The 22,287-nt window shown below is 40.0% G+C and overlaps 2 protein-coding genes and 1 long non-coding RNA gene across 6 annotated transcripts in view; 2 read left to right on the forward strand and 1 right to left on the reverse strand.

Moving 5' to 3' along the window:
* rimbp2b (RIMS binding protein 2b) overlaps window positions 1-3,411 on the forward strand; it is an 82,798-nt gene extending 79,387 nt beyond the window's left edge. For all 4 annotated transcript variants that reach the window (XM_044366403.1, XM_044366385.1, XM_044366412.1 and 1 more), the window contains one exon: window positions 349-3,411. In XM_044366403.1, coding sequence (XP_044222338.1) covers window positions 349-546 — 198 coding nt within the window. In that variant the 3' untranslated portion in view covers window positions 547-3,411. The remainder of the gene's footprint in view (window positions 1-348) is intronic.
* piwil1 (piwi-like RNA-mediated gene silencing 1) lies at window positions 2,803-14,596 on the reverse strand. The gene is made up of 21 exons (XM_044366433.1): window positions 14,408-14,596; window positions 13,679-13,772; window positions 10,654-10,750; window positions 10,174-10,302; window positions 9,844-10,058; window positions 9,637-9,758; window positions 9,472-9,552; window positions 8,519-8,716; window positions 8,261-8,369; window positions 8,002-8,128; window positions 7,554-7,671; window positions 7,027-7,141; window positions 6,743-6,930; window positions 6,260-6,332; window positions 5,869-6,069; window positions 5,070-5,173; window positions 4,800-4,870; window positions 4,529-4,682; window positions 4,165-4,290; window positions 3,940-4,087; window positions 2,803-3,656 (listed from the first exon to the last, which is right to left on the reverse strand). The coding sequence occupies exons 2-21, from the start codon at window positions 13,745-13,747 to the stop codon at window positions 3,540-3,542; spliced, it is 2,562 nt and encodes an 853-aa protein (XP_044222368.1). The 5' UTR covers window positions 13,748-13,772; window positions 14,408-14,596; the 3' UTR covers window positions 2,803-3,539.
* Window positions 13,326-20,338, forward strand: LOC122992590. Its single transcript, XR_006406076.1, has 4 exons — window positions 13,326-13,365; window positions 15,004-15,076; window positions 15,414-15,609; window positions 18,508-20,338. It is a non-coding gene; the product is annotated as an uncharacterized LOC122992590 (long non-coding RNA).
* Window positions 20,339-22,287: the final 1,949 nt, after the last annotated feature.

Here is a 22,287-nt window from a genome sequence, read left to right on the forward strand (position 1 = left end):
GTCATTGTTGGGAAATGTTGTCATCTTACATTGATGTGGAAGTTAGTTGATGTTTGAGTGAATCATGCTTAAATTCTGTGTTGTTAGCTTATTCATAGCAGCTTTCATATAAAACGCTGTTTCTACCTGCCAGAGGGGGAGGGGGAGGGGGAGGGGGAGGGGGGGGGGTTATGTATTACCTGAGTGCGCAGGACAACATCCAGGGAGGTAGACTTCAGAGCTATGGTGGCCCTGCTGAGACAGAAAGGACTTAAGAGAAAAAAAAAAGGGGGAGTAGTGACTGAGGTGTGACAGGCGGCTGGCTGGCTTTTTAACACCCTCAACTGTCCCTTACGGGTCTCCCATTAGGTTCCATTGGAAAAATCGGGTCCGCCCAGAAGAGCAGCCTCTCCCACAGTGCGTCCACACATCCCTGGCTCTGGCCCTGCCACCGTGGGGCCCGGCAGTCCCATCAGGGCCCCACTGGACATGTACTCCTCCAAAAAGAAAAAGGGACTGCTCTCCAAAGGGAAGAAACTTTTGCAAAGACTTGGCGCTGTAAAATAATTTCTCGACATACTTGGAGAGTGTCATCCGCTTCCTTGTAGTGTTTAAAAAAAGAAAAAAAAAAAAAGAATACAGTGGACAGGTGGCATTTGTGAGCTTAGCAAATGCTTTATTCTTGTACATCTGTTGTATACTAGAATATTTGTATTTATTTAATCATATCAACTACATATTTTCAATAATACATTTCATATTATGATCCCGAGACCTCATGGTGTCGGCCGATGTAGTACTGAGGATCTTTACCTCCAAGTCTCTAGATGATGGGAGTTTTGCTGTAGACAGAGACGGGGCCCGGGGTCAGTCTGATGGCACTTAGTACACCACATCATGCCTCAGAGTCTGACCAGTGTCTCTGCATACAGAAATCAGAATGTCATTCACGCACTGAGGGCTCAGTTAAACCTTTGAGTCCATTTTGAATCCGAGGGGGGAAAAAAGAAAAGAAAAAAGAAAAAAAAAAAAAAGACTTGGATGGCCTCAACTTGAGCTCGTTCATAACAGCCAGTCACATAAATGGTATGAGGTTTGCATGCTTTACTTCAGCACATTCCCTCCTGACCCCGCCCCGAGAGTGCATGGAGTGCGACTGGCTCAGTGTAGAACCTGGAGCATGCAGTACTTTAATAAATACCGGCGTGGCTGATGTGCTGTGCGGTAATACTGTGACAAATCAGCAGAATTAATTGCTATTCTTCTGCCCTATTTCATCAACTGCGATAGAGGCGAGTGTCCCCCTCCTACCCCCGCCCCAAACAAACATGTCCAACACCTCCAAAACAAGCACATACTGTACTTACTACAGGGTCTCTGCAGTGAAATCAGCCTGTTCTGTCCAGCTGAATGGAAATGCCTCGTAGATCCAACCTCCATGTATTTGCCTTATAATCGCACAATGGTTAGTACTTTGTCCAGTAGAGCGTGCAGTCCCATGCCGACTATTCATTTCTGTTGTTACTTCATAAAAAACAAGATCTGTTTGCAGGTGTTAATCCTGACTTGTGATGTGCAGGGTATCGTGTGACTGTCGTGTTTTACATAGGACCAGAGCTTACATATAAACCTCCAAGACTCCTGTGGTGACAATGTCCATCATCCAAAATAACAAATAGTTTATGAAAAAAAAGGTAAAAATCCTCCCTGCATAGCAATTTTTGGGGCGACTGAGAAAATATAGGCACTTTATTTGAGTTCACTGTTTTTGCCACACTGATGCACATTTGATTCAAAACGATGACTACTCTACAAAAGGAAACAATGTTGAAGGTACTACACAGAGAAACAGATGGACGCTAATTAATTTGTGTGACATAGCATCAGTAAATTAAGTCCTGTTAGCTCATTTGATTCACAAGCAACACTTTTGGGCTTCACAGGAAGACTAAAAGGTTTGACTTTTTCCACAGTAGTTAACGATCAGACACAAGGCTACCTCTACGCTGCCCCCCTACTAACCCCAAATCTACTCAATCTGAAATGTTTATTCAAGCCAATCTGTCATTGATGCCTGTTGAGTGTCCCGAGTTATGTTGGTGCAGGATACAAGTACTGTATATCAATATATATCTACACCTTAAATGTAGAGTAGTGAATGTATGATGAATTGAAAGCCAATGTATTTTCAAAGCTGCCCAAAAGGATTGTGCAGATGTCCGTCTTTGTGCGTGAAATGAAACAGTCCACCTTTATCGTCTCACACCGTTCTGTTTTTTCCCCCCTCATTTCATTCTCATGTATTTTAAAAATCTAGCCTATTTTTTCTACACACAACACACGAGTTAAACTGAAACTGCCAAAAAAGAATGTATGCAAAACATTCTGTAATACTTTCTGTACAATTTGTGGCTGAACAGCCACGTTAACCTGCGGTAAACTGATGTACATCTTTTCCTATTTATAGATCATATCCTCAGACATTGCTTCTATTCATTTTGAGTGACTGTTGCTCTTTTTGTACTTTGTCCATTTGTAAAATTGTTTTTAAATGTTTATACTTGATTTTCAAACTGCCTTTTTTGTACATTTAACTTTATAATCAAACAGTGCAAGCTTTTCCCATGGTGTCTTGAAGACCATATTGTTTAAAAATCTGCAATTGTGTGCTAGCTTTATGATAAGAATTATCAGCCTATATTGATGGTTACAAATTATTGTGTGGGTGTGCATGTGCAATCTTTTCTAAAAAAGAAAAAAACTAAATAAATTTGATATTTTGTAACATTCGCATGTCTGATTGACTAAGAAAAAGACAGAAAATATGATACGACACAAAGAAATTGTTTAATATAAATCATTTGCAACACAGTAACAACAGTTTTAGGACCTAGATGTTGGATTCTTATGAGCCTTTTTACTAACAAAAACCTAATATATCAGCAAGTTATTACTCCCCCTATAGAGGACAACCACTGCTATAAATCATCTACAAATCACCAGGAGGCTCACTGGTATAATAAAACAAGTAAACAAAGATTCTAGGTTCCCTTATGAAAAAAATGTTTTCTTACTCAAAAAAGGCAAAACCCAACATCAACATTGGTAATCAAGATATATGTGACAATACAATAAGTGCTTGTATTCTTTGAAGTAATGCTCTTTTCAGGAACGTGGACTTCCTCTCAGATCAATTACTTCTGAACATCTTCACCCACTTGACATTACAAATCTCAAGTCTATTCCAACAGTGGACAGTGTGCATACTGATCATGTTAGCATATGTGCTAGCATTTGACTTCAAAAATGTGGCTTTGTCCTTGCATTGGACTCAAAATGTATAACATACCATTTAGAACATCTTAAACTGCGTAACTTAATACACAGGGCTCACTGACTCAACCAGATGCTAGAATAATTTAAAAAAAACTTGAGAAAATGTCAAAACAACTTCCAATAATCTAAACTGAAGATAACTTGTATAACAAAGTTTTACATACATACAGTTCTTTACAAGCCCGCCTTAGAGTCAGAGCCCAACAAATTGCTCATCTCTCTCTTCATAGGTAGAAGAGGAAGTCATCCAGTTGCACACTGGGCTCCCTGTGGATGCTTTGACCCACAAGGAAGGCCAACTTGTGGGCATACTGGCAGGGAGCAGGCACTCGGATGATCCCCTAAAAATGCAAATATGGGGAAAATAGACTAGAGTAAGTCCAGGGTTCTTATACAACTCAAATTGTTATTAATTTTATACACAAATACTAAATAATATTTGAGCCTTTAACATGCTAGAGCTACTTCAAGTTATTACTGGATTCTTAAATATCAGATTTAATAACACCTCATGTAAAACCAGCTGTCAACTCCAAGATTTACATATATTCAGACTGACAGACCTGTGAAGAAACCTCATGATGCCATTCAGGACGAAACAAACTGATTTCAAAGGCAGCCTACCTGCCAGTTGTAGTACATGTGGCACAGCTTGTAGGTGAGCCGCTGCATGTGATCAGGCTTCAGTCCACTGGTGTCGTACACAACATTGTAGTGGGTCGGGGAGACGCTTCCACTGCGGACAGCCTGGCTCACAATGTAGAAGTCGTACCTGGCAAATGAACGTTGCAAGTTATCTACTTTGGAACCGATAAATAAAAAGATGCAGGAACAGCGAACAAAGCCTACCACTCTGGGCGGGTGACCTCCGAGTCGACGATGGTTCCTGGTGGAGGGTTGGACACCTTTCCATTGATGTGGGCGAAGAACCTGCTGCTGATGCGCTTCTTCACCACCACCACACTCAGTTTAGGCCTGAACAGAGGGGGAGGCTTATCAAAAACTGGAAATGTGTAACTCTCGCAATTTCAGTTCTTTTGGTGTGGCGACTCCACCACACAGCAACTACAAGAGCCAATCAGACATGTTTTATCTTATCAGACATGGAGGTGTTAAAATACATGTGACTCATTGGAGATTTAACTGCCTGTTTCTACATACAGCAGCTTAAAAAGGCTTTCAGAGGTTAAAAGTTTGGACATGAAAAACTCACATGTAGTCATGGCCCATAGACTTGATGGAGTCCATAATCTGAGAAACCTCATAGTTGACCACGCTGTGCAGCTGGCCGTCTCCCACTCCATCTCTGTACACAATGATGCGTGAAGGGAGGCAGTTGTTGAACTTCAGGTAGTCTTTGAGTGCACCTGTAAAACAAATACAGAGGTTATGACATTTGCTGATTGTTGATACACAATCTAAGAACATTTAGTTAAAAAAAATGTAATAAAGTCTTTAAAAAAAACAAACAAACTCAAACTTGCCACTCAAGGCCATCTTCAGTCCATCCATGATTTCCTGACCTTTGTGCTGCAGCACACACTTTGAGAACCACCTTGAGAAAATAAATAAAATTGAAATATCACACAAGTGACATTTACAACTTGCTGGTTGTGCTAAACAACTTCTATAGTGCAGATGTTTAGATGTCGAGTACAACTTTATTCAGACTGTAGACTGATGTATAGAAAGGAATTGTGCCAACACTCAGCCCTTCATCACACACGGTCGCTGCCTCTGTTGTACATACTGACCTACTCATGCTCTGGTTGAGGCTGGCCACTAGTGCACCGATGGACCTCTTTCCAGCAGTGGTGTCATGGTAGCAGTCGATGCCCACAATCATCAGCTGTTTGAGCTGCACACAGAGGTGTGAAAAGTTATCAATACAGTGTTTTCCAGTTTTGTCACAAACAACATTCATCAGCACTTCCCATTTGTAGACTTTTTTTTTGGTTTTATCCCAACCTGATGAAATTCTGTGAAGGTAATAAGGTTTAAAAAAGAAAAAAAAAAAAAAAAAGATACCGCCCATGAGTTTCTCCTACTTCGGCATCAGACATTCAATTCAAGAGGTTCCTGAAATATATTCACTGATACTGGCCTCTGTAGGAACATCCAGGTTTATAAGCTATGAAAGACAAACAGTATGATTTATATCAACAATACGTTTACATACAATAAAGCTCCACAAACAAAAAGTGAAGCTTAAAAAGAACTCCTTGCCACTTTAGGGACATATGGATTTTTGAATGTCTATTTGTCAGAAACTGAGCCGTACTCAAAGTCCATCTTCAAGCAACCAACCCCGTATCTAGCAAATAAACATGATTCAGACCCCAACACTGATTCACTGACTTGTGACATCCTGTTTAGTGTCTTGCTTAAATGTAAAATCATGACAAATATTTGTGAAACATTACACAGTAACAGGTTCATGCTTTTATCTGCTCTGAAACATCTGATAGTTTACTCCACCCCAGAACGATTTTCCCATAATACACCTCAACTTTTAACTTCAATGTGAAATTCATTAGTGTGTGAGTGACTTGCAGGGATTTCCACGCTCCACAGCTCTCCTCCCATCTTGCAAGCCATCTGCAGAGCGATCTTGGTAGCGACAGTCATGAGTGCCTGAGGTCGGCTGAGGGTGCGGGACACCACGCACTGGCTGGGGGTGGGGCAGTCCACACAAAGATACTTCTTAACGCTGTCGTACTTGTCCTTCCTGTTGCTGGGGAGGACCACCACCACCTAACACACAAACAGCAGCATGACCACATACAACTAAATGCTACTAGATTTTACTTGTGACTACATTATTCTTGTTGTAAATTTGCTGCGTGGCCCACGACAAATGTCACAGCACTGACTGAATAAAACAATAAAACTGTGACTGTGACCTGCTCCTCTGTGTTTATCTAATATACATTTAGTCACCAACCATCTGTGTTTGGGGTCCAACGTTGTGCTGCAGGGCTCTGAGGAGAGACTCTTGGTGATCGTCATACACAATCCTGATCAAAAGACAACTCACAATAGTTACATGACAAAACCACCATGAAAAATCAATAAAACTAACTTACTTTGGAAACAATTAACTGACTATAATGTCAACAAAATCCTAAAAATATCTTTGACCAGAGCCAATTCAAAATGAAAATTTGAATGCCTTTATTCTAATTAATGTTTAAAAGCTGTCCAAGTGTTGCAAGGTTATATTTAACTGCGTTCTACACTCTGCTATACCCACATATTACTTTAGTGATAACCGTCATGCTCACAAATTTTCCATGATGCTGATAAATGCTCAAAATTTAAGAATTTCAGGCATCGGTGTGACTGCAATAGTTTTCTCTTATCACAAGGTGTCACAGAAACCCTATTTTTGGACTGTAGGATATATTGTTTGAATGCTTGCACTCACATCATGGCTCTTTGTATGCGGATGCCGAGCGGACCCGAGACTTTGTTTAGGGTTTGCAGGAGGGACTGGGCTTCATTGCCGTTACGCCGGGTGTGAAAAAGGAGCCAGTTATTCAGTGGAGGAGAGTTGATCACAGGCAACCCGCGCATCTCTTTCGACCAGTCGGCTTGCCAGGGGTTGTATTCATACTAGGTGACACAAATTATGTTAATAGCTCAATTAAGATCATAAATAAAATTACATTAATGTGAAAATACATAAATGCAACCATAAGCGTATTATACCGATCTTGATCCCTGGAAAATCCTCTCCCCTGGGAGGACTCTGCCAGTCAGGTTTAGGAGTTGCTTATCAAAGTTGAGTCCCCACTTGTCCAACTCTGCCTGTGCATCAGTATTCCTATGAAATAATTTCTCAGGATTTAAAAATCAAAGCCTTGGATTATGCTGCCTGTTAAACCTGCAGTTTTAACTTCTATGCATATAAACAGACTAATTACACAAGCTGCTGAGATGAGTACAAATAGGGTCACAGTTAAGAGCCCAAACCTTCATGATTGCTGCAGACATTTCGGTTAACCCTTACATACATTACCTGTATTTAAATAACCAGGAAAATGAAATGAATCGTTACGTCAATGTTAACATAAAACCTTTTAACTGCTAAACAGGAGGTTAAGTAATTAGGATTTTCAAGGCCACACGATATCAGCTGTGCTACCGGCGCTTGCAGCATTTCTGATGCTTTTGAATATTTTAGTCAGGAGTACGCAGATAAAACACAAGTCAGAGACGCATTGATTGTCACCTACTTTTGTATATTAGTGACAAATCTGTTGAGGCGTCCCTCCCTCTGCTCTGGGGTCAGTCTGGTGTGGGTGCTCAAGTCCTTCATGATGTTGAAGTCTGCTCGCATCTTATCGGTCAAGCCTGTCGACCACATCAAAGTTGTCATTTAAACTTATGACGGATTTCAATGTATGGTTGTAGTTTACCATGGACAACACTTTAAAAAAACAGACCAAGATGTTCTGCAGCAATTAACTGCTGTCACCAGTAACCACACATGGGATTTCAGTGTCTGTCATTTTAATTCTTGACTGTAGTCTGATTGTATTTGTCACAACTTTCAGTCAGCGAGTTATAATACCTGTTAATAACATTTATAACACAAACATGCCATGTGTGAAGCAATGCATGTTTTAAATGTTGACATAAATGTGGCTTTTAGAGTCACAAACTGCAGAATGAGACGGTAACCTGTGAGGTAGCACAGCTCTGGGATGAGCATGGCCGGGCCGGGGGGAGGACCTCCAGCAGGACCGAGCTTCTTCACATGGCTGATGAGGAGCACCTGGTTCCCGTCAGTGATGTCCAGGCCATATTGCTGAGAACACAAAGCGTAACAGTTATTCATTATATTTGGGCGTCAGGAGTGTCAGTATGCATCTGTTGAGGCGAGAATGTTTACATCAAATATTGTCCCAGTTACACCAGTGCTAGTGTGCATGACACCTACAGTCTTGTAGTAGTTCTTGAAGGAGATGTCGGTGTCTCCCCTCTTAAATGTGTTGTTGGGAGTGTGATCCCATGCAATGTCATCAATCCTGTAGGTTTTGTTGTTGTACCTAAGAATGTGAGAAGCAGAGAGAGGAGTACAAGACACAGGTATTAAATTAGGGTATGTTGGGCTGACAAAACATCACTTCCAAGCCAGGCATTATACTGATTCAAGACCTCTGCATATTAATTCAAAACTGTGAAATGTGGATCTTACTTAGTGAGGACTATGAGTCCAATAAGCTCCTTAGCACAGATCTCTGGGAAGCGCTGATTTCCACACTGGTGCCTCAGGTTGGCCATAAAGTCAAGGACCGTCTCACTACGCAGCACCTTGTGGCTCACGTCTGTACACAGCATGATGGACGACTCATACTGCAAGATGGTGGTGGTGTAGCCTGGCCAGATGGTCAGTCTGGGATAAAATATTTAGAAGGACAGGCTCCCCGTTTTTCATCTCTCATCTGATAAAAAGTTGTTTTCCATCATTTAAGATCATCCATCAACACAGCTTCAGACACCTGTGCTACCACAACTCTGCTGAAGCTTCTCACTGGGTTTAAAATCATCACTTTACCCTTTTAAACACCAGCATCATTATTTTCCAGTACAGAAAACCCACTGGACAGTGATTAACATCTCATTTTCTACTACTAAGAGAGTAGGTAGCAAGCCATCGGATTTTATATTGCCTTTCTTACAGTGTATACATTTACAGAAGCAGGAGTTGAGCAAGTTTATTAAAAGTTGGCAAAGTTTTATTTTAAGAGCACATACAGCTTCCTAGTTTTTAAAATTAAATCTTAAATCATATTTTTAAGGCCTTGGATTTACTGTGAAGGCATGCTTTGAACAATCACACTGTAAGTGACTGAGGAGAAACTTTTAAAAAGGCTCAAGTTGAAGGAGAGTGACCCAACTGTGTTTATTCCATGTAGTCAATTACTCCAACGTAGAGTAAGAATAGTGTGAAGCATGTGTCCTTGAAAATGTGTTGTTTTACCTTATTAATTTAAAACCCTGCCATTAGTTTACTGATTCGAGAAGCCAAGGTTTCTTTTGGGCACTGGTGGAAGATAACATTTCTTAAATCCCAAAATGTACTTTATACACAAGAGAGCTGTTATTCATCTTTATAAAAGGCAACAATAGTGAGGCGAGTCAATATACCTGTGCTGTGGGATGTTGAGTGGATCATTGGGGCTGTAGTAGTTGCGTCCAATCTGCTGCATGTTGAGAATTCTCAAGATGCTGGAGAAATGAAGAGAAGAGAAAAAAACGAAAATAAACAAACAACAACTTATTGTTTTAACACCTGACAACTGGAAAACTTACCGTCTGAATATGATGTTGTAAAACTGGATGCATACTGGCGATGTAGGTGGCAGTTCATTTGTCAAGGTGACCGTGATCTGAACCTTCTCTCCGTTTCTTGTCTCGCTGTGTAGCACAGTCTCCTAAACACAAGGGCAGATATTTCAGTGCAAGACGTGAAAACATGTCTGCAGAACAAAATTCAAAAATGTTACCAACCAAATGTACCTTGCTGTGCAATCTGTGAGGCAGAAACAGCAGAGCTCCATCAAAGCTCCGCGCTGAGCCAAGGGCTTCCTCATGCTGGAAGAGGAGAGCAGATCTCAGGCGGCGAGACTCCATTGGGGGTTTAAAGTCCACATGGTACTGATACAGAACCCACTGAGGACGGGACAGGATGCGAAAGAAGTTGGCTGACAACTGAATGGCAGAACCAGTGGTTCCTGAAAAAGTGCAGAAACAATTTCAAAGTGTCATTTATAATCCTCTCCATCAATGATGAAATATGCAGTGGCTGAATGTGTTGGTATACATGAATTCTTAAAAATGTTGACAGACCAGACTTTGATTCTTTGACGTGCTCCATAGCCTGCCTGGTGTTAACCCCTGCATCATGAAAATCCCGACGACGTCCACCTCTTTCTCCCAGTTTCACCTGTTGGAATCCAGCTGATATCTGTAGAACAGCTAAAGTAACAATGATACTAAACAGTCAGAACCACTTTGCTTACATTTCAATGCAAAAACTCAAATTTGAAAATGCAATATATTATAGGACAGTGATTGAGAAGGTACAACAGGCATGTAAAATTAACCCATCATCCCACAGTTGAGGGTGCAGTGTTTTTTTTTTAAATCCCAAATTTTAATTTCCAACCCCTTTGCACTGCAGTCCTTGTAATGGTCAACTGTACTGTTGTACAGAAAATATTTAATTGCATTTCCACACAGACTTTCAAAAGCAAGACATAGCCACAATCATTTGCCATAAGAAAATCAATTTCCTTTAAGAACAAACATAAAACTGTCAGAATGTACCTTCTGCAGAAAAAGGTCCTGGAGCCCCTTTCTGCCTCCCTCTACCAACCAGCTCTCCCTCTGTGGGCGGGGCTGGTGCTGGCTCTCGAGCCTGGCTCAACAAGAATAAAAAAAGAGAAATCAAGTTTTAGGTTGGAGGAAAAAGTCTATTCTTTTCATGGAAAGAAAGTCAATTTAAGTAACCTATTTCATTTTCTGTATCACACCAATAATTTTTAATGTTTTATCCAGACACTCTTCAGACAGAGCTCAATTGCCTATTTACATTTTGCCCCAACAAATCACTAGCAGATAAAGGGGTGTGTGCGTCTCTGCTAATGCTTCGTCACTCAAGCCTCCTTACAGCCAAAATACACCAGGCGTGGAGGCAACGCGTCACGTAGGCAGGGTGGAGCACGGTTGTTTTACCTGCTGCACAGACTCCATCTTCATAGCGTGTCAGCCGTGTTTTCTGTAGGATACTTTGAAAAATGGGCAAGTATGTCACTTAAACTATTACAAAAATAAGACCTGCCTACATTTATAATGTAAATTTATTTTCTTATGTGCGTGACATATTGCCTCTTAAGGTTACTTAAAAAGTTGACTGAGCATTGTGAAGTTTGAGGCTGCAAAAGACAGAGTACTTTATAGTTTACTTATGTTATTTTCACCATTTTTGTTCACCAGCTCCCACTATAAATAGAAGGCAGGCGGTTGCCCTCTTTTTATTACGCCGAAGGATACAAAGAAGATTTCTCCCACTCCCAACACATTTGCATCCCTCCTGCTGGCTACATTGCCAGTATTTTTCCACATAGATGATCAGCTTCACTGTGTGCATATTGAATTTTGCCAAGTGATAATGCAGTTGTGCAGGGTTCGGAAGTGTAGGCTATATTAACTGGTACTGAATTAATTAACTAGATCATTTTAACTACAGGATCATGGCTACACATTGATTTGATTGATTTATTTTAATGTACAATGTAAAAAAAAACCTAATAGGTTGCACTGCTGCATCACACAACCTCTGCTACAATAGGGGATTTATTTTAATCATTCGGGTACAATCAGATTGTACTTTAAAAAGAGAGAGAAAGAGAAGACCAGCTACGTAAAAATAAGAGATTAACAGCACGATGTTTCTGTGGTCAGTGTAGCAGCTTGGTTTAATTATAATGGAAGCATTCTGCTGCAGCAGATGTGTCACACAGCCCCCATGCTTGGTGTATTTCGGCTGTTACTCCTCAGAGCAGAATGATGGCATAGATGGATTAAAGGATAGGTTCACTTTATTTTCTCCAGGTCTTAATGCAATACTTACAAGCCCATATGTACATTGAAAGAGTTATTGGTCACTGAAATGGTTTCTTCAGTCCATACTGGCAGTAACATTCAAATCATGCACAAATGTCCAGCTGAAGCTAATATGAAGCTTCAGTAGTCTTACAAAACAAAACAAGTTGAGATCTTTCATACTTATTTTTTACAAGCAAATTCCTGCTTGGTGTTACTATCTCTCCACAGTGGCTCAGCAAGAAAACACTGCCCACAGAAGTACAAAGAGGGAATCATATACTGAAGAAGTACTTTGGTAGAAACCTATAACAATGTCTAAGTAGATATGGGCATGTCTCTACTGTTTTAAGATGGACCTGGAAAAATACGTAAACCTGTTATTTAAGATAGCTGGATTGCATGTTCAAAGAAAAGCTAGTAGCAGGCACTGCCAGCTCATCTAATACATATTACATCTGGATAGCATCATGCAACAATAAGCATTATGAGAATTTATGAATACTAAATCTTTAGGGGGTAAGATTTCACAATAAAAATTGTTAACAGGCAACCTTTAGAAAGCTGAGTCATACAGAAACTCTCCTAACAGTTTTCATAGGAACTATTTCTTCAATAAAAAGTAAATAAATAACTGAAGTTAACTGAAAGATCAACTTCCCTCGGGAGCAGGAACCAAGCGGCAACCTCCGGGGCTGAAAAATGAAGCCAATGCGGAAGTGCCAAAACTGCAGTTCCTTGAATGGCCACTTGAGGCTGGCTCCAAAAGCGAGTCAATCCCCATACACCCCCATGTTAAAATGCTTTGCTCATTTTTGATTGGGTGAGAGTTAGGCAGAGTCACGTACTGCCAGGATGGCGATGGCAGCTCACTTTGAGCTTCAAAACATGGATGTATAAAGAGAACCGGATACAGGGTCGGAGGCGGGGCCCCGTTCATTCTTATGAAAGTTGCTCAGTGGCGCATGAAGCCAAAAAGAATCGACTTCCCGGTATGAGAAGTACCCGGATCTTCCGCACTGTGCGGCCCATAGAGCATGCGCACTAGTGACTTTCGCTGCCTGAGTCGGCTACTTCCCGTTTAGCCCTCCGGCTAACTTGAATGGGGATAAAACAATTCAATCATGTGGCTCTTCTAGACTTTTGAAATGTGACCGGACCAAACAGATTTAATTCTGATAGTGAGACAAGTCATTTCGCGGGGGTTGTGATGCTCAGAAACATTTATCCACTGATTTACAGATGTCTCTTTCACAATGTAAGTCTATGAGAAAAAGTCTTTTTGGGCCAGTGTGCATCACGTGACGTTGTAATTACACGGTTTGGCCGCTATGTCAAAATTGGCTTCAAAGCCTAGCGCTCTTCCTGTATCCAGTTATCTTTATACATCCATGCTTCAAAACCGCTCTTCAGAAACCATTGGGTGACGTCATGGTAACAACGTCCATATTTTTATGCAGTCTATGGCAGGAACACAGTCTGTCTTTTAAATGTATTTTAATGGCTGAGCACCACAAACGAAATTACATCACCACTTTAGAATTAGATGAAGGAAATCTCAAAGACATGTTACAAAACCTGAGAAGCCAAAATATCCCCTGAAAAACAACAAGCGGTTTAAGTATGTCAATTTTTTTTTAATTCATCGACCACTTTTTAATAATGGCGAACCGGATTACTGAATTAAATATTGCTTGGGATATTAAAACAGGCAACGGTGGACAGACAATGACCACACTTCTCTTACCGCTCCAGGTGCTGCAGTCTCTTGACCGCGTGCTCTGCCTCGTGATCTTGCTCGTGCCCGACCAGTCATTTTCAGGCGAACTCAAACGGTGCACCTATTTTAAAAGCATATTCTATAATTTATACAAAGATAGGTGCTATGTACTTACGTATGAAATTTAACAAACGGGATTTAAAAGATAGAAAAAAAATAAAACCAAGAACAACATATATGAATCCAAAAAACAACTATTTAAACAACAATTTATTTAATGGGATTGTCTGACGTTAAATTTTTTACCAACATAGACTTAAGCTATTAAAATAATTTGGTGCCTGTTACACTCACACAATAACTTGTGAAGTCGCAAATAGAGAGCTTTAAGTCCTGTAACTTAAGTTAACGTCAGACATGATGGCGCCTGCTAACACGCTAACGTTAGCTAACATTAATGATAGCATGCCATCAAAAGTTGATGCCAAATTAAAAAAAAATCTTTAGCCAGACATAACACAATGATGCATAAAACTATCACACTAAAATCACGTTACGGTGTTCTCATATTAGTAGAGTGTCAGCTAACGTTAGTTTAGCTAATTAACGTTAATTAACCGAGATACGACCCAACTGGCTGGCTGAAAAGTGGTGTTATTTCGATTACATCTACTTGAATCTGAAGAATTCAAGATTAATCCTGAAATAAATTGACAATGCAATATATGATGTATACATTTTAACAGGCATACTCACTTTTGAAGAAGATTTTCTACAGGACGAAAAAAGTTTCTCGCAGGTGCATCCGCGATTAAAAGGACAACAAAAATGCGGCAATTTACACATAGGCCTCTTCACTGAGAAAATTATTACGCTTGTAATTATTTTAAAACTGTCATCAAACACTTCATTGGCTTACATAAGGCATTATTATCTACTACATGTGCAGTTGTTCAGAATTCAACTAATGACGATGTTAGTGAAGGGTGGTGGAAAAACAAAATAATTAGAAAAGTCTAAGAACTACTTTTTGGGGCGCAGTGATCTGCTGAACCACGTATTGTTGTGTGTGCGTTTTTAAACTGTGCAATATCAATTGCGGCCACTAGATGACAGCAAAGCCTGTCCTGTAAATCCAGACTGGGGCTGTCTGGGTTACTAAAACCTACATCAGCTTGTGTTGAAATTGACAAAATTTCCCAAAATGTCATTTGAACTTCATGCTATTGATTCTAATTAGTAATGTAGAGGTAAAGTGAAAGGTGGCAATGACTTTCAATTTGTGAGCATAAGACAACATAAAAAGTATTTTCAAAACGGTATTTATTGATGCTTATTTTCTTCTATTGTAGAAATACTGAGGAAATGAGACTGAAGGGGGGCTGCAGGCCTCTAAATAATTGCCTAAATGGATACAGGCCAATGGTATGAATAGCAGTAAAGAATAACTATGATTTTTCATTAAGAAATGTAAATGATATGGGTTAATGCTGCTGTTACTCATTGCCCTTTGATACTGATGTCTACAGTGATAAGAATGGCTCCACAAACGCCTTCTGTCTGTGGTTGATTACTTACTTTCTTATCAAGTGTCTCTTATGACCGTGACTAAAAATTAATGATTTAAAAGTGTAAGAGTTAAGGATGCTTTCACAAATTCAAAAATCTCTCTTAAGAATCCTTTTTAAGACGCAGCTGATCACAAGCTATTATTTCTTCTCAAACTTTTCCTCTCCTCTCAGCATCCTACCATTTGAAACAGAACTTGGCACCTCAGAGGGCATTTTGAGGAAGATGTACGCAAGTCTTTCATGTCTGAGATCTAAGAGTGATTACAGATTCAGACCTGAGGGACCAGTCTGGGAGGACCTGCTTCAGTCACTGTTTACCTGATGGAAGAAGACTGAGGGGAGATGAAGAGAGGCAGGGACATCAGTGTCATCAGTTCCTGATTGTGGGTAAAAAGGGAAAGTTACACCATAAGACACAAACATGAGCATCTGGACAGTTACAGATGGAATTTAACATTTCAAAAACATCATAATATATATTGTCAAACAGTTGAACAATATGCACCTGACTCAAATAGTCCAGAGCTGTAAAAGCTGTTTGATAAAAAAAAAAAAAGAAACGTATTCTACAAAAACCCACGCTATCTCTTAAAAAACAACAAAGGCCACTGAAAAAGAGTGAAATGAAAGAGAAAGAAGGAAACATGGCCAGGGAAAGGGCTGCAAGCTGAGCTGTATGAGGCTGAGAAAGGTGCACCCTGCCAGGGACGTTGATGAATGCGCTTCAGGCTTCAAGCTTGCCCCGCAGCCCCCAGCGGTGTGGATTCCACGCTTACGCTAATCATGCTCTGTGAGATATAGTAGTAAGGCCCAAAGCTGATGAAAGGAAACACGCAACACAGTTAGTGTATCAAACTGACTGCACTGTTACAAAAATGCACACCCTTCATATTTACATTATTATCATCACAACCAGTGGTGTCATCATCACTGTCTGTGTCAGGAGCATGTTTCTTTATCAAAAAAAATTATATACACAGTATCAGTAGTGTTCTGCGTGATATTCATAGCAATGCCACATCACTTCCTGTTTTGAAATGATAAAAAGAAAACAGGATCAAAGCTTTCGTTCTACATAAATCACAGTGGCCCCATTAAGCTTGAACTGCTGATTGCAAAACCAGAACAAGAGGGGATTCTGAATAATAAGGATCTACCGTGCCATGATATCAGTAAGCGGGTTAGGAAAATTAGATTATTCTTTTGCCTGCCGTGGAACCTAATCTGCTCTGCATCAGTGTGCTCCCCCTTAAAATGATGCAGGCACTGCATCACACACACACACACAGACACACACACTTGCACCATGAGTTTCTAAATCCATGCAGAATAAGCAAACCATGCATACAGTATGTTGAATCTAAAACAAACTAGTGCACTATTTACAGTGAAGACAGAAAATGCCACAATAGTTACTGGCTTTGTTAGCAATGAAGCACAGCTGGTGTCAGAATCACTGAGTTTTATTTGCGGTAGCGGTTCTCCATCAGAAGAAGTCTCTGATTCTGAATGAAAAATAGCCTAAGAGATGGTGTTCTTCCACAAACCATTATATATATAAAAAGTTGCCATGAATGATTAATAAACTGTATTATTATTATATCTACATTTACTTCAGCCAAAGTAAAGAACAAAAACCCCAAAGACTGGGAAAAGTTTAAATTGCAGCAGACTTTCAGACTTAAGAGACAAAGATTTTTCTGCAGGATTATGACTCTGATGGACATTTAACTACATTTTAAACTCAGCATTTAATGTCTGAAAATGATTGTGAGAAAAAGAAATAGAGTCAATATGACCATCCATCATAAGCATCATAGCCTCCACTACCAGACTGTTGACAAGGGTTAGAATAGAACCATTATTGAAAGTAAATGTACTCACTTTAGGTAATAACACTTTGCTACTTTTTCGTTTTTTAAGTCAATAATGTTGTGCATTTATAAAAATAAGACATTAGCTGCCAACAATTTTGGCATCAGATAAAAACTGAATAATTTCCATGACAACTGAGCAAACTCCATCTAGGAAGGAAGATGCAGGATGCAACTGAAAACTAGTAAGTGGATGTTGAGTCTTTGTCAAGCTTCTGTTTCCAAGCTCCAAGAATGAACTTTGATGGTCTCATCACCCACCAATGTCACCCCCAATGTAAACATGAAAAGACTGACAGTTATTTATCAGATTTTGAGTTATTATTATTTTTTAACTATTATATGTATACAAAACTAACATATTTAGTTGTATATGATTTGATATTTTATAAACTCAAAGAGCTTGCAACTGGATTTGTCTGTGTATTTTGTGTGTTGCATTCTTTGCATTCTTTATTATTTTTGTATGAATCTATACATTGGTTTTTTTTTTAGGAATATCGTGTATAGTATGCCTTTAAGTCCTGGTTACAGAATATTTATCGTGAACTCAATTATCTCTGTGGTAAAGTAATGTTGTCTCAGTTTATGGTCCTGATTGTATGTTTGTTGTTTTACTGATGACTATTCACAGTAATGGCGTGGTCTATTGACTCCAGGTCTTTCGTGGTGAAACTGAAACTCGGGGTAACATAGTGCAGATAGATGACTAGAGCTTGAGAGTCACAGTGACCCTAAATGGGAGCTAAGCCTGGAACAGAGAACACTATATACTTGTGATGTCAAGGCTTTAAATCACACTTGTGATCAATCCCTTCTTTCTCTTCCATGTCTTTCATCTACACTCTCTAGTAAATCAGACAGCTATGAAAATAATCCCCCCCCCACACACACACACACACACCACACACACACACACACACACACACACACACACACACACAAACACACACACACACACACACACACACATTATGCCACAATTACTATATATAAAACCAAATTCCCATGCATCATCACCATGGCTTTCAAAACACAGAACTCTTTTTTCATAAATGATTCAACCCTTTATCCACACTTCCTGCTAGCATGAGTGCCAAGGACATATTCCATTAAGGCTCCATTTATTTAGCCACTACGGTTTCCTGTTCGTTTGATAACAAAAGCCCTCTTTGGCTGGTGGCCTTGACTTGTTAAAGATTATTCAAATGGACAGATACAAGAATTCTGTGTAGAGAAAGACTTGATTTAACAGACACAGATAAAGGTATAAAGTAAGTCAATAATGCGCCAGATTCCTAGTTAGAGGAAGTAATGGCAACATGGCAAGAAAGGAAAGAATTTTTAAAATATTGTGTGTTTGGTGTATTTGAATATTAGCCGGTGCTGACCTGACTTTTTTTTTGGAAAGGGGGGGTAAAGGCAGCAGGAGAAAGTGGAGGAGGCCCATGCTGACCGTAGCAGAGTCCTGCAGAGGCAGAGCCCCCTTGGAGCCAGCCTCAGTGAGGATGCCATGTGATCTCTGAAAAGTCAACAAGGGTTGGTCCACAGCTGGGCTGCAGGAGAACAGAGAGCAGACACGTAGCAACACCCTCCTGCTGGGAGCAGCCGAGGAGATGTAGGACTCACAGCCTGCATCTGAAATCTACTGTAGATTTGAAATGTGAGACGACAGCGAGGAAGGAATCTTCCCCCCAATTCAGCTTTCATCATCTCAGAGGCAATTCCTATTTTTAGCACTCGTTTTTAGTTGACATACATGGTCAAACACTAATCCTTGGACTCTAATTTCCTGCATTTTTTGACTCTTCAACAATAAATATTATATCTCGTCTCCTCCGAGCAAACTCACAATCCATCTCATCTGTGCCAGTGAGCCACCACACAATGGGAGAGCTGCAGATTTAATTTCCAAAAAAAAAAAAAAGATTAAGTTGCCTTCTGCATCACTGAAACTTTCTGGGGGTTTGAAGTTGAAATCTCAGTGGTTATGCCTCTCTTTGTCCGAAGCATTGGTTTGAACAAAGGTGCAGTGAAGCATCAGCAGCAAAGAATCTAATAAGCGCAATGTGGGAATAAAGCAGAGGGGAGTGAGCATCAAAGGCAGCCAGGCACAGCATGACTGGCATCGGGCTGAACTCCCAACCTAGGACACTCAGCATGCTCTTCAGCAATCGCCCCCTTTAGACCAATCCTGGGCAGTAATTAAAACCATCATTCCCACTGCCTCGGTATCTCATTAGCCACAGGACCCTGGGCTTTCATCCCTGCTTGTCCAAATATATCACAACTCCACACCAGCAAAGATGAGTCTCGCACAACCAAAACACACGTCTGTGACATCTCTGAGCGGAACAGAGCATTATCTAACTATCATCCAACTCCAAAGAACAGTGGGAGACCACGCGAGCCTGTCTCTTCATGTCCACTGTAATTATTATTGCACCTATCAGAGATGAATTGGAGGGAAACTGTCACCCTGCTGTTGGCTGATTAAATCTACCTGTGCATGAAACAAAGAATAAACACAGATATGAGAGAATAACCAAAACGTAACTATGACATGTTTGTTCTGCGGGGAACACGGCAGAAACGACTTAGCAGAGTGCTTTTGTATAATTTTGTTTTCGGCTGCAAACATCAACCGGTGTTTGCGACTGAAACCCATTAAAAAATGAGGACAAACTGATACATTTGAAGCTCCTACGCCTTCACTATCAAAGGGAGGATTTGAAGTGGGCGAGTATCGGTTGCAGTGGTCAGATTTAGCACTTTGGCTGTAGATAAAAAGAAACTCTTCTTCCCATGTTTAATTCAGTATGAGCCATGACTAACTCATGTAATATAGTGGGCCTCTGAAGTCAATCGAAGGCTTTTTCGCTTGCTTTGTGTACTGTAGGCAGGAATGAATGCGTCACTGTATTTTGACAGTGTTCAGCACAGGGATGCAGGTTAGGAAAATATGTTGGGATATTTTATTCTCTGGTAAATTAGTTCTTCATATAGCAGCAGCAGCAGAAGCAGCAGCGCAGAGCTATACTAAAACCTTAATCCACTGCATGTTATTAACCTACTTGGCATCACTGCCAGGCTGTTTTAGTGCTTTCAAATGACAGCAAGAGAGCTGATGGAGAGAAGACAGGATGTCAGCGAAAGCATCGTTTGTTTTTCTTTCAAGTAAACAGCGGCCTATCTCTCTTTCAATTGCCAGTTCAATAGTAGGCCTGCATGTATGTTGAATGTGTCATGAACCACAACAAACCAATTAATGGTTTAATAAAAACAACATGTTGCATGCTCCCACATGTTCCAACATGTTCCCACATGTTGCGTATAAATTTTTTAAAATGATTCCATGATCCTCCATTCAAGAATTGTAAGATAGTTGCAGTGCCAAGAGGCCCCACCCAAACAGCACAGCAGGATCGGTACTGTTACACAGCTCCCACAAACATGCCAACCACTCCTCCTGCTGTACAAGTGTGTGTGTGTGTGTGTGTGTGTGTAGCATATGTATTTGAAATGGAGTCTCCCCATTCTTTGGCCACGAAAAGCCTCTGATCTTTACACAAAAGACTTGTGCAAGATGAGGATGAGCTCTCAACCTTTGTCAACATCCAGTCTGATTCTCTCCTCTCTTTTAATAATGGCGGCGCATTGTTTATGTGAGTGTTTGCTCAAAAGGCCTTGATGCCACAAAAACCATTATAAATCGGGTCCCCATTTCCTCCTCAGTGCCATTATGAGTCAGTCGAAATTAAAACCCAACCACAAGCTGGTTCTCAGCCAAATTCAGCTAACTGACTCTCTCCCGCTCTGTTTCTTTGAGAAGCCTTTGATGTTGGCAGGGGGCTTTTGCACTCGCAGTGATGGTAACGAATGATACTTTAAGCGATTCTTTTTTATCCGGCGAGCTTAATGAAAGATTAATGGGTTTGATATTTTCCCTTGTTTATATTTTATTTAAAAAGTAAGCCATGGTCCTTGGAACCTGTTAAAAGCTTCTTGGTAATGATTTATGGATCAGTGGAAGTCATATTATTGGTCGCTGGCTCTAAACGCAATGAGAAGTGTTGATTGTCTTCTGAACAACATTATCTTTACATGAAGAGCATTAACCTTGAGTGCTTTGCCTACATCTTTGTCTGATACAGATGGAGCTTATTGCTGCGTCGGAGATATGTTCATTTCCATATGTCCTAATTCGGCTGGCTGCAGACTCTGCATTTCACACTGTTTCACAGCTCAAAGGATGAAATGATTCAGACACAGTGGATTTTGTAGTGACAGGCTATAGGTTTTCCCTCAAGCATAAGATATTGCTTGTAATATACGATTTGACGATATATAGGAAATGTGCAGCTACCTGAGAAATCTGAAAAGATTGCTTCTCCCATTTTCCCATTCTCTGTGGAGTTGATATCATGTCCTTCAGTAACAACTGACTGCATGTTGTTTATTGTAGACTGTAGATCTAATGTCAAGCAAATTAAAATATTATAATTATCCACAAAGCCATATCCAAACATAACAGCTCTGGATATTAGGGTTTGATTGCAGTCCCTTTGAGGAAAAACATATCACAGAAATGTTTATTGATATTTTACACCACAGATAGGCTGAAGATTACATTTTCTTACTTCACTTCATCAGTAATTGTTTATGTACAGTATGCTTCTATGACATCAAGATGTATTTCATTCTTCCTCATTTTTTAAGGATCTTGAAAAGCCTTTTCCCCTATGGAAAGAATGAAGCATTTAAGATCAAAGACTTCCTCTAAACATTATTTTTAATGCACTGTAATTGACTGATCAAGCATTTTTGCTGCTTTTATGGGATGTATTCATTAGAGGTCTTTGTCTAAGTATCTGTTTTTTTATCATGCTAAAGATAATCATATCTAACATTGTTTTGTATGCTCAAATACTTAGAACAGCGGTTTAAGGCACCAACATGAACATCATTAAAGATGTAAATCATAAAAAACAGTTCACAAATATAAAGTTGCTTTAAACAAAAAGAGAGTGCTTTATGAAGTGACAGGACTGGAGTAAATAGTGCATTCATTGGGGACTACTTGGGGACTACTTTTCCAGGAGCAGGACAGTGTTTGACTCAAAATAATCTACAGTGTGTGTATTCATGGTGATGAAGGAACATACAGTGCAATGTTGGAGTACATTTATGT

This window comes from Thunnus albacares, chromosome 2, assembly GCF_914725855.1.
Source record: "Thunnus albacares chromosome 2, fThuAlb1.1, whole genome shotgun sequence".
NCBI lineage: Eukaryota > Metazoa > Chordata > Actinopteri > Scombriformes > Scombridae > Thunnus > Thunnus albacares.

Excerpts from the sequence above, each read along its gene's own strand:
- piwil1 (XM_044366433.1), bottom strand. The coding sequence starts at position 13,747 with ATGACTGGTCGGGCACGAGCAAGATCACGAGGCAGAGCACGCGGTCAA. Across the intron at positions 7,672-8,001 it reads AGAGCTGTGCTACCTCACAG|GCTTGACCGATAAGATGCGA; the intron begins GTTACCGTCTCA and ends TGTGGTCGACAG. Across the intron at positions 6,070-6,259 it reads TTGGACCCCAAACACAGATG|GTGGTGGTGGTCCTCCCCAG; the intron begins GTTGGTGACTAA and ends TTTGTGTGTTAG.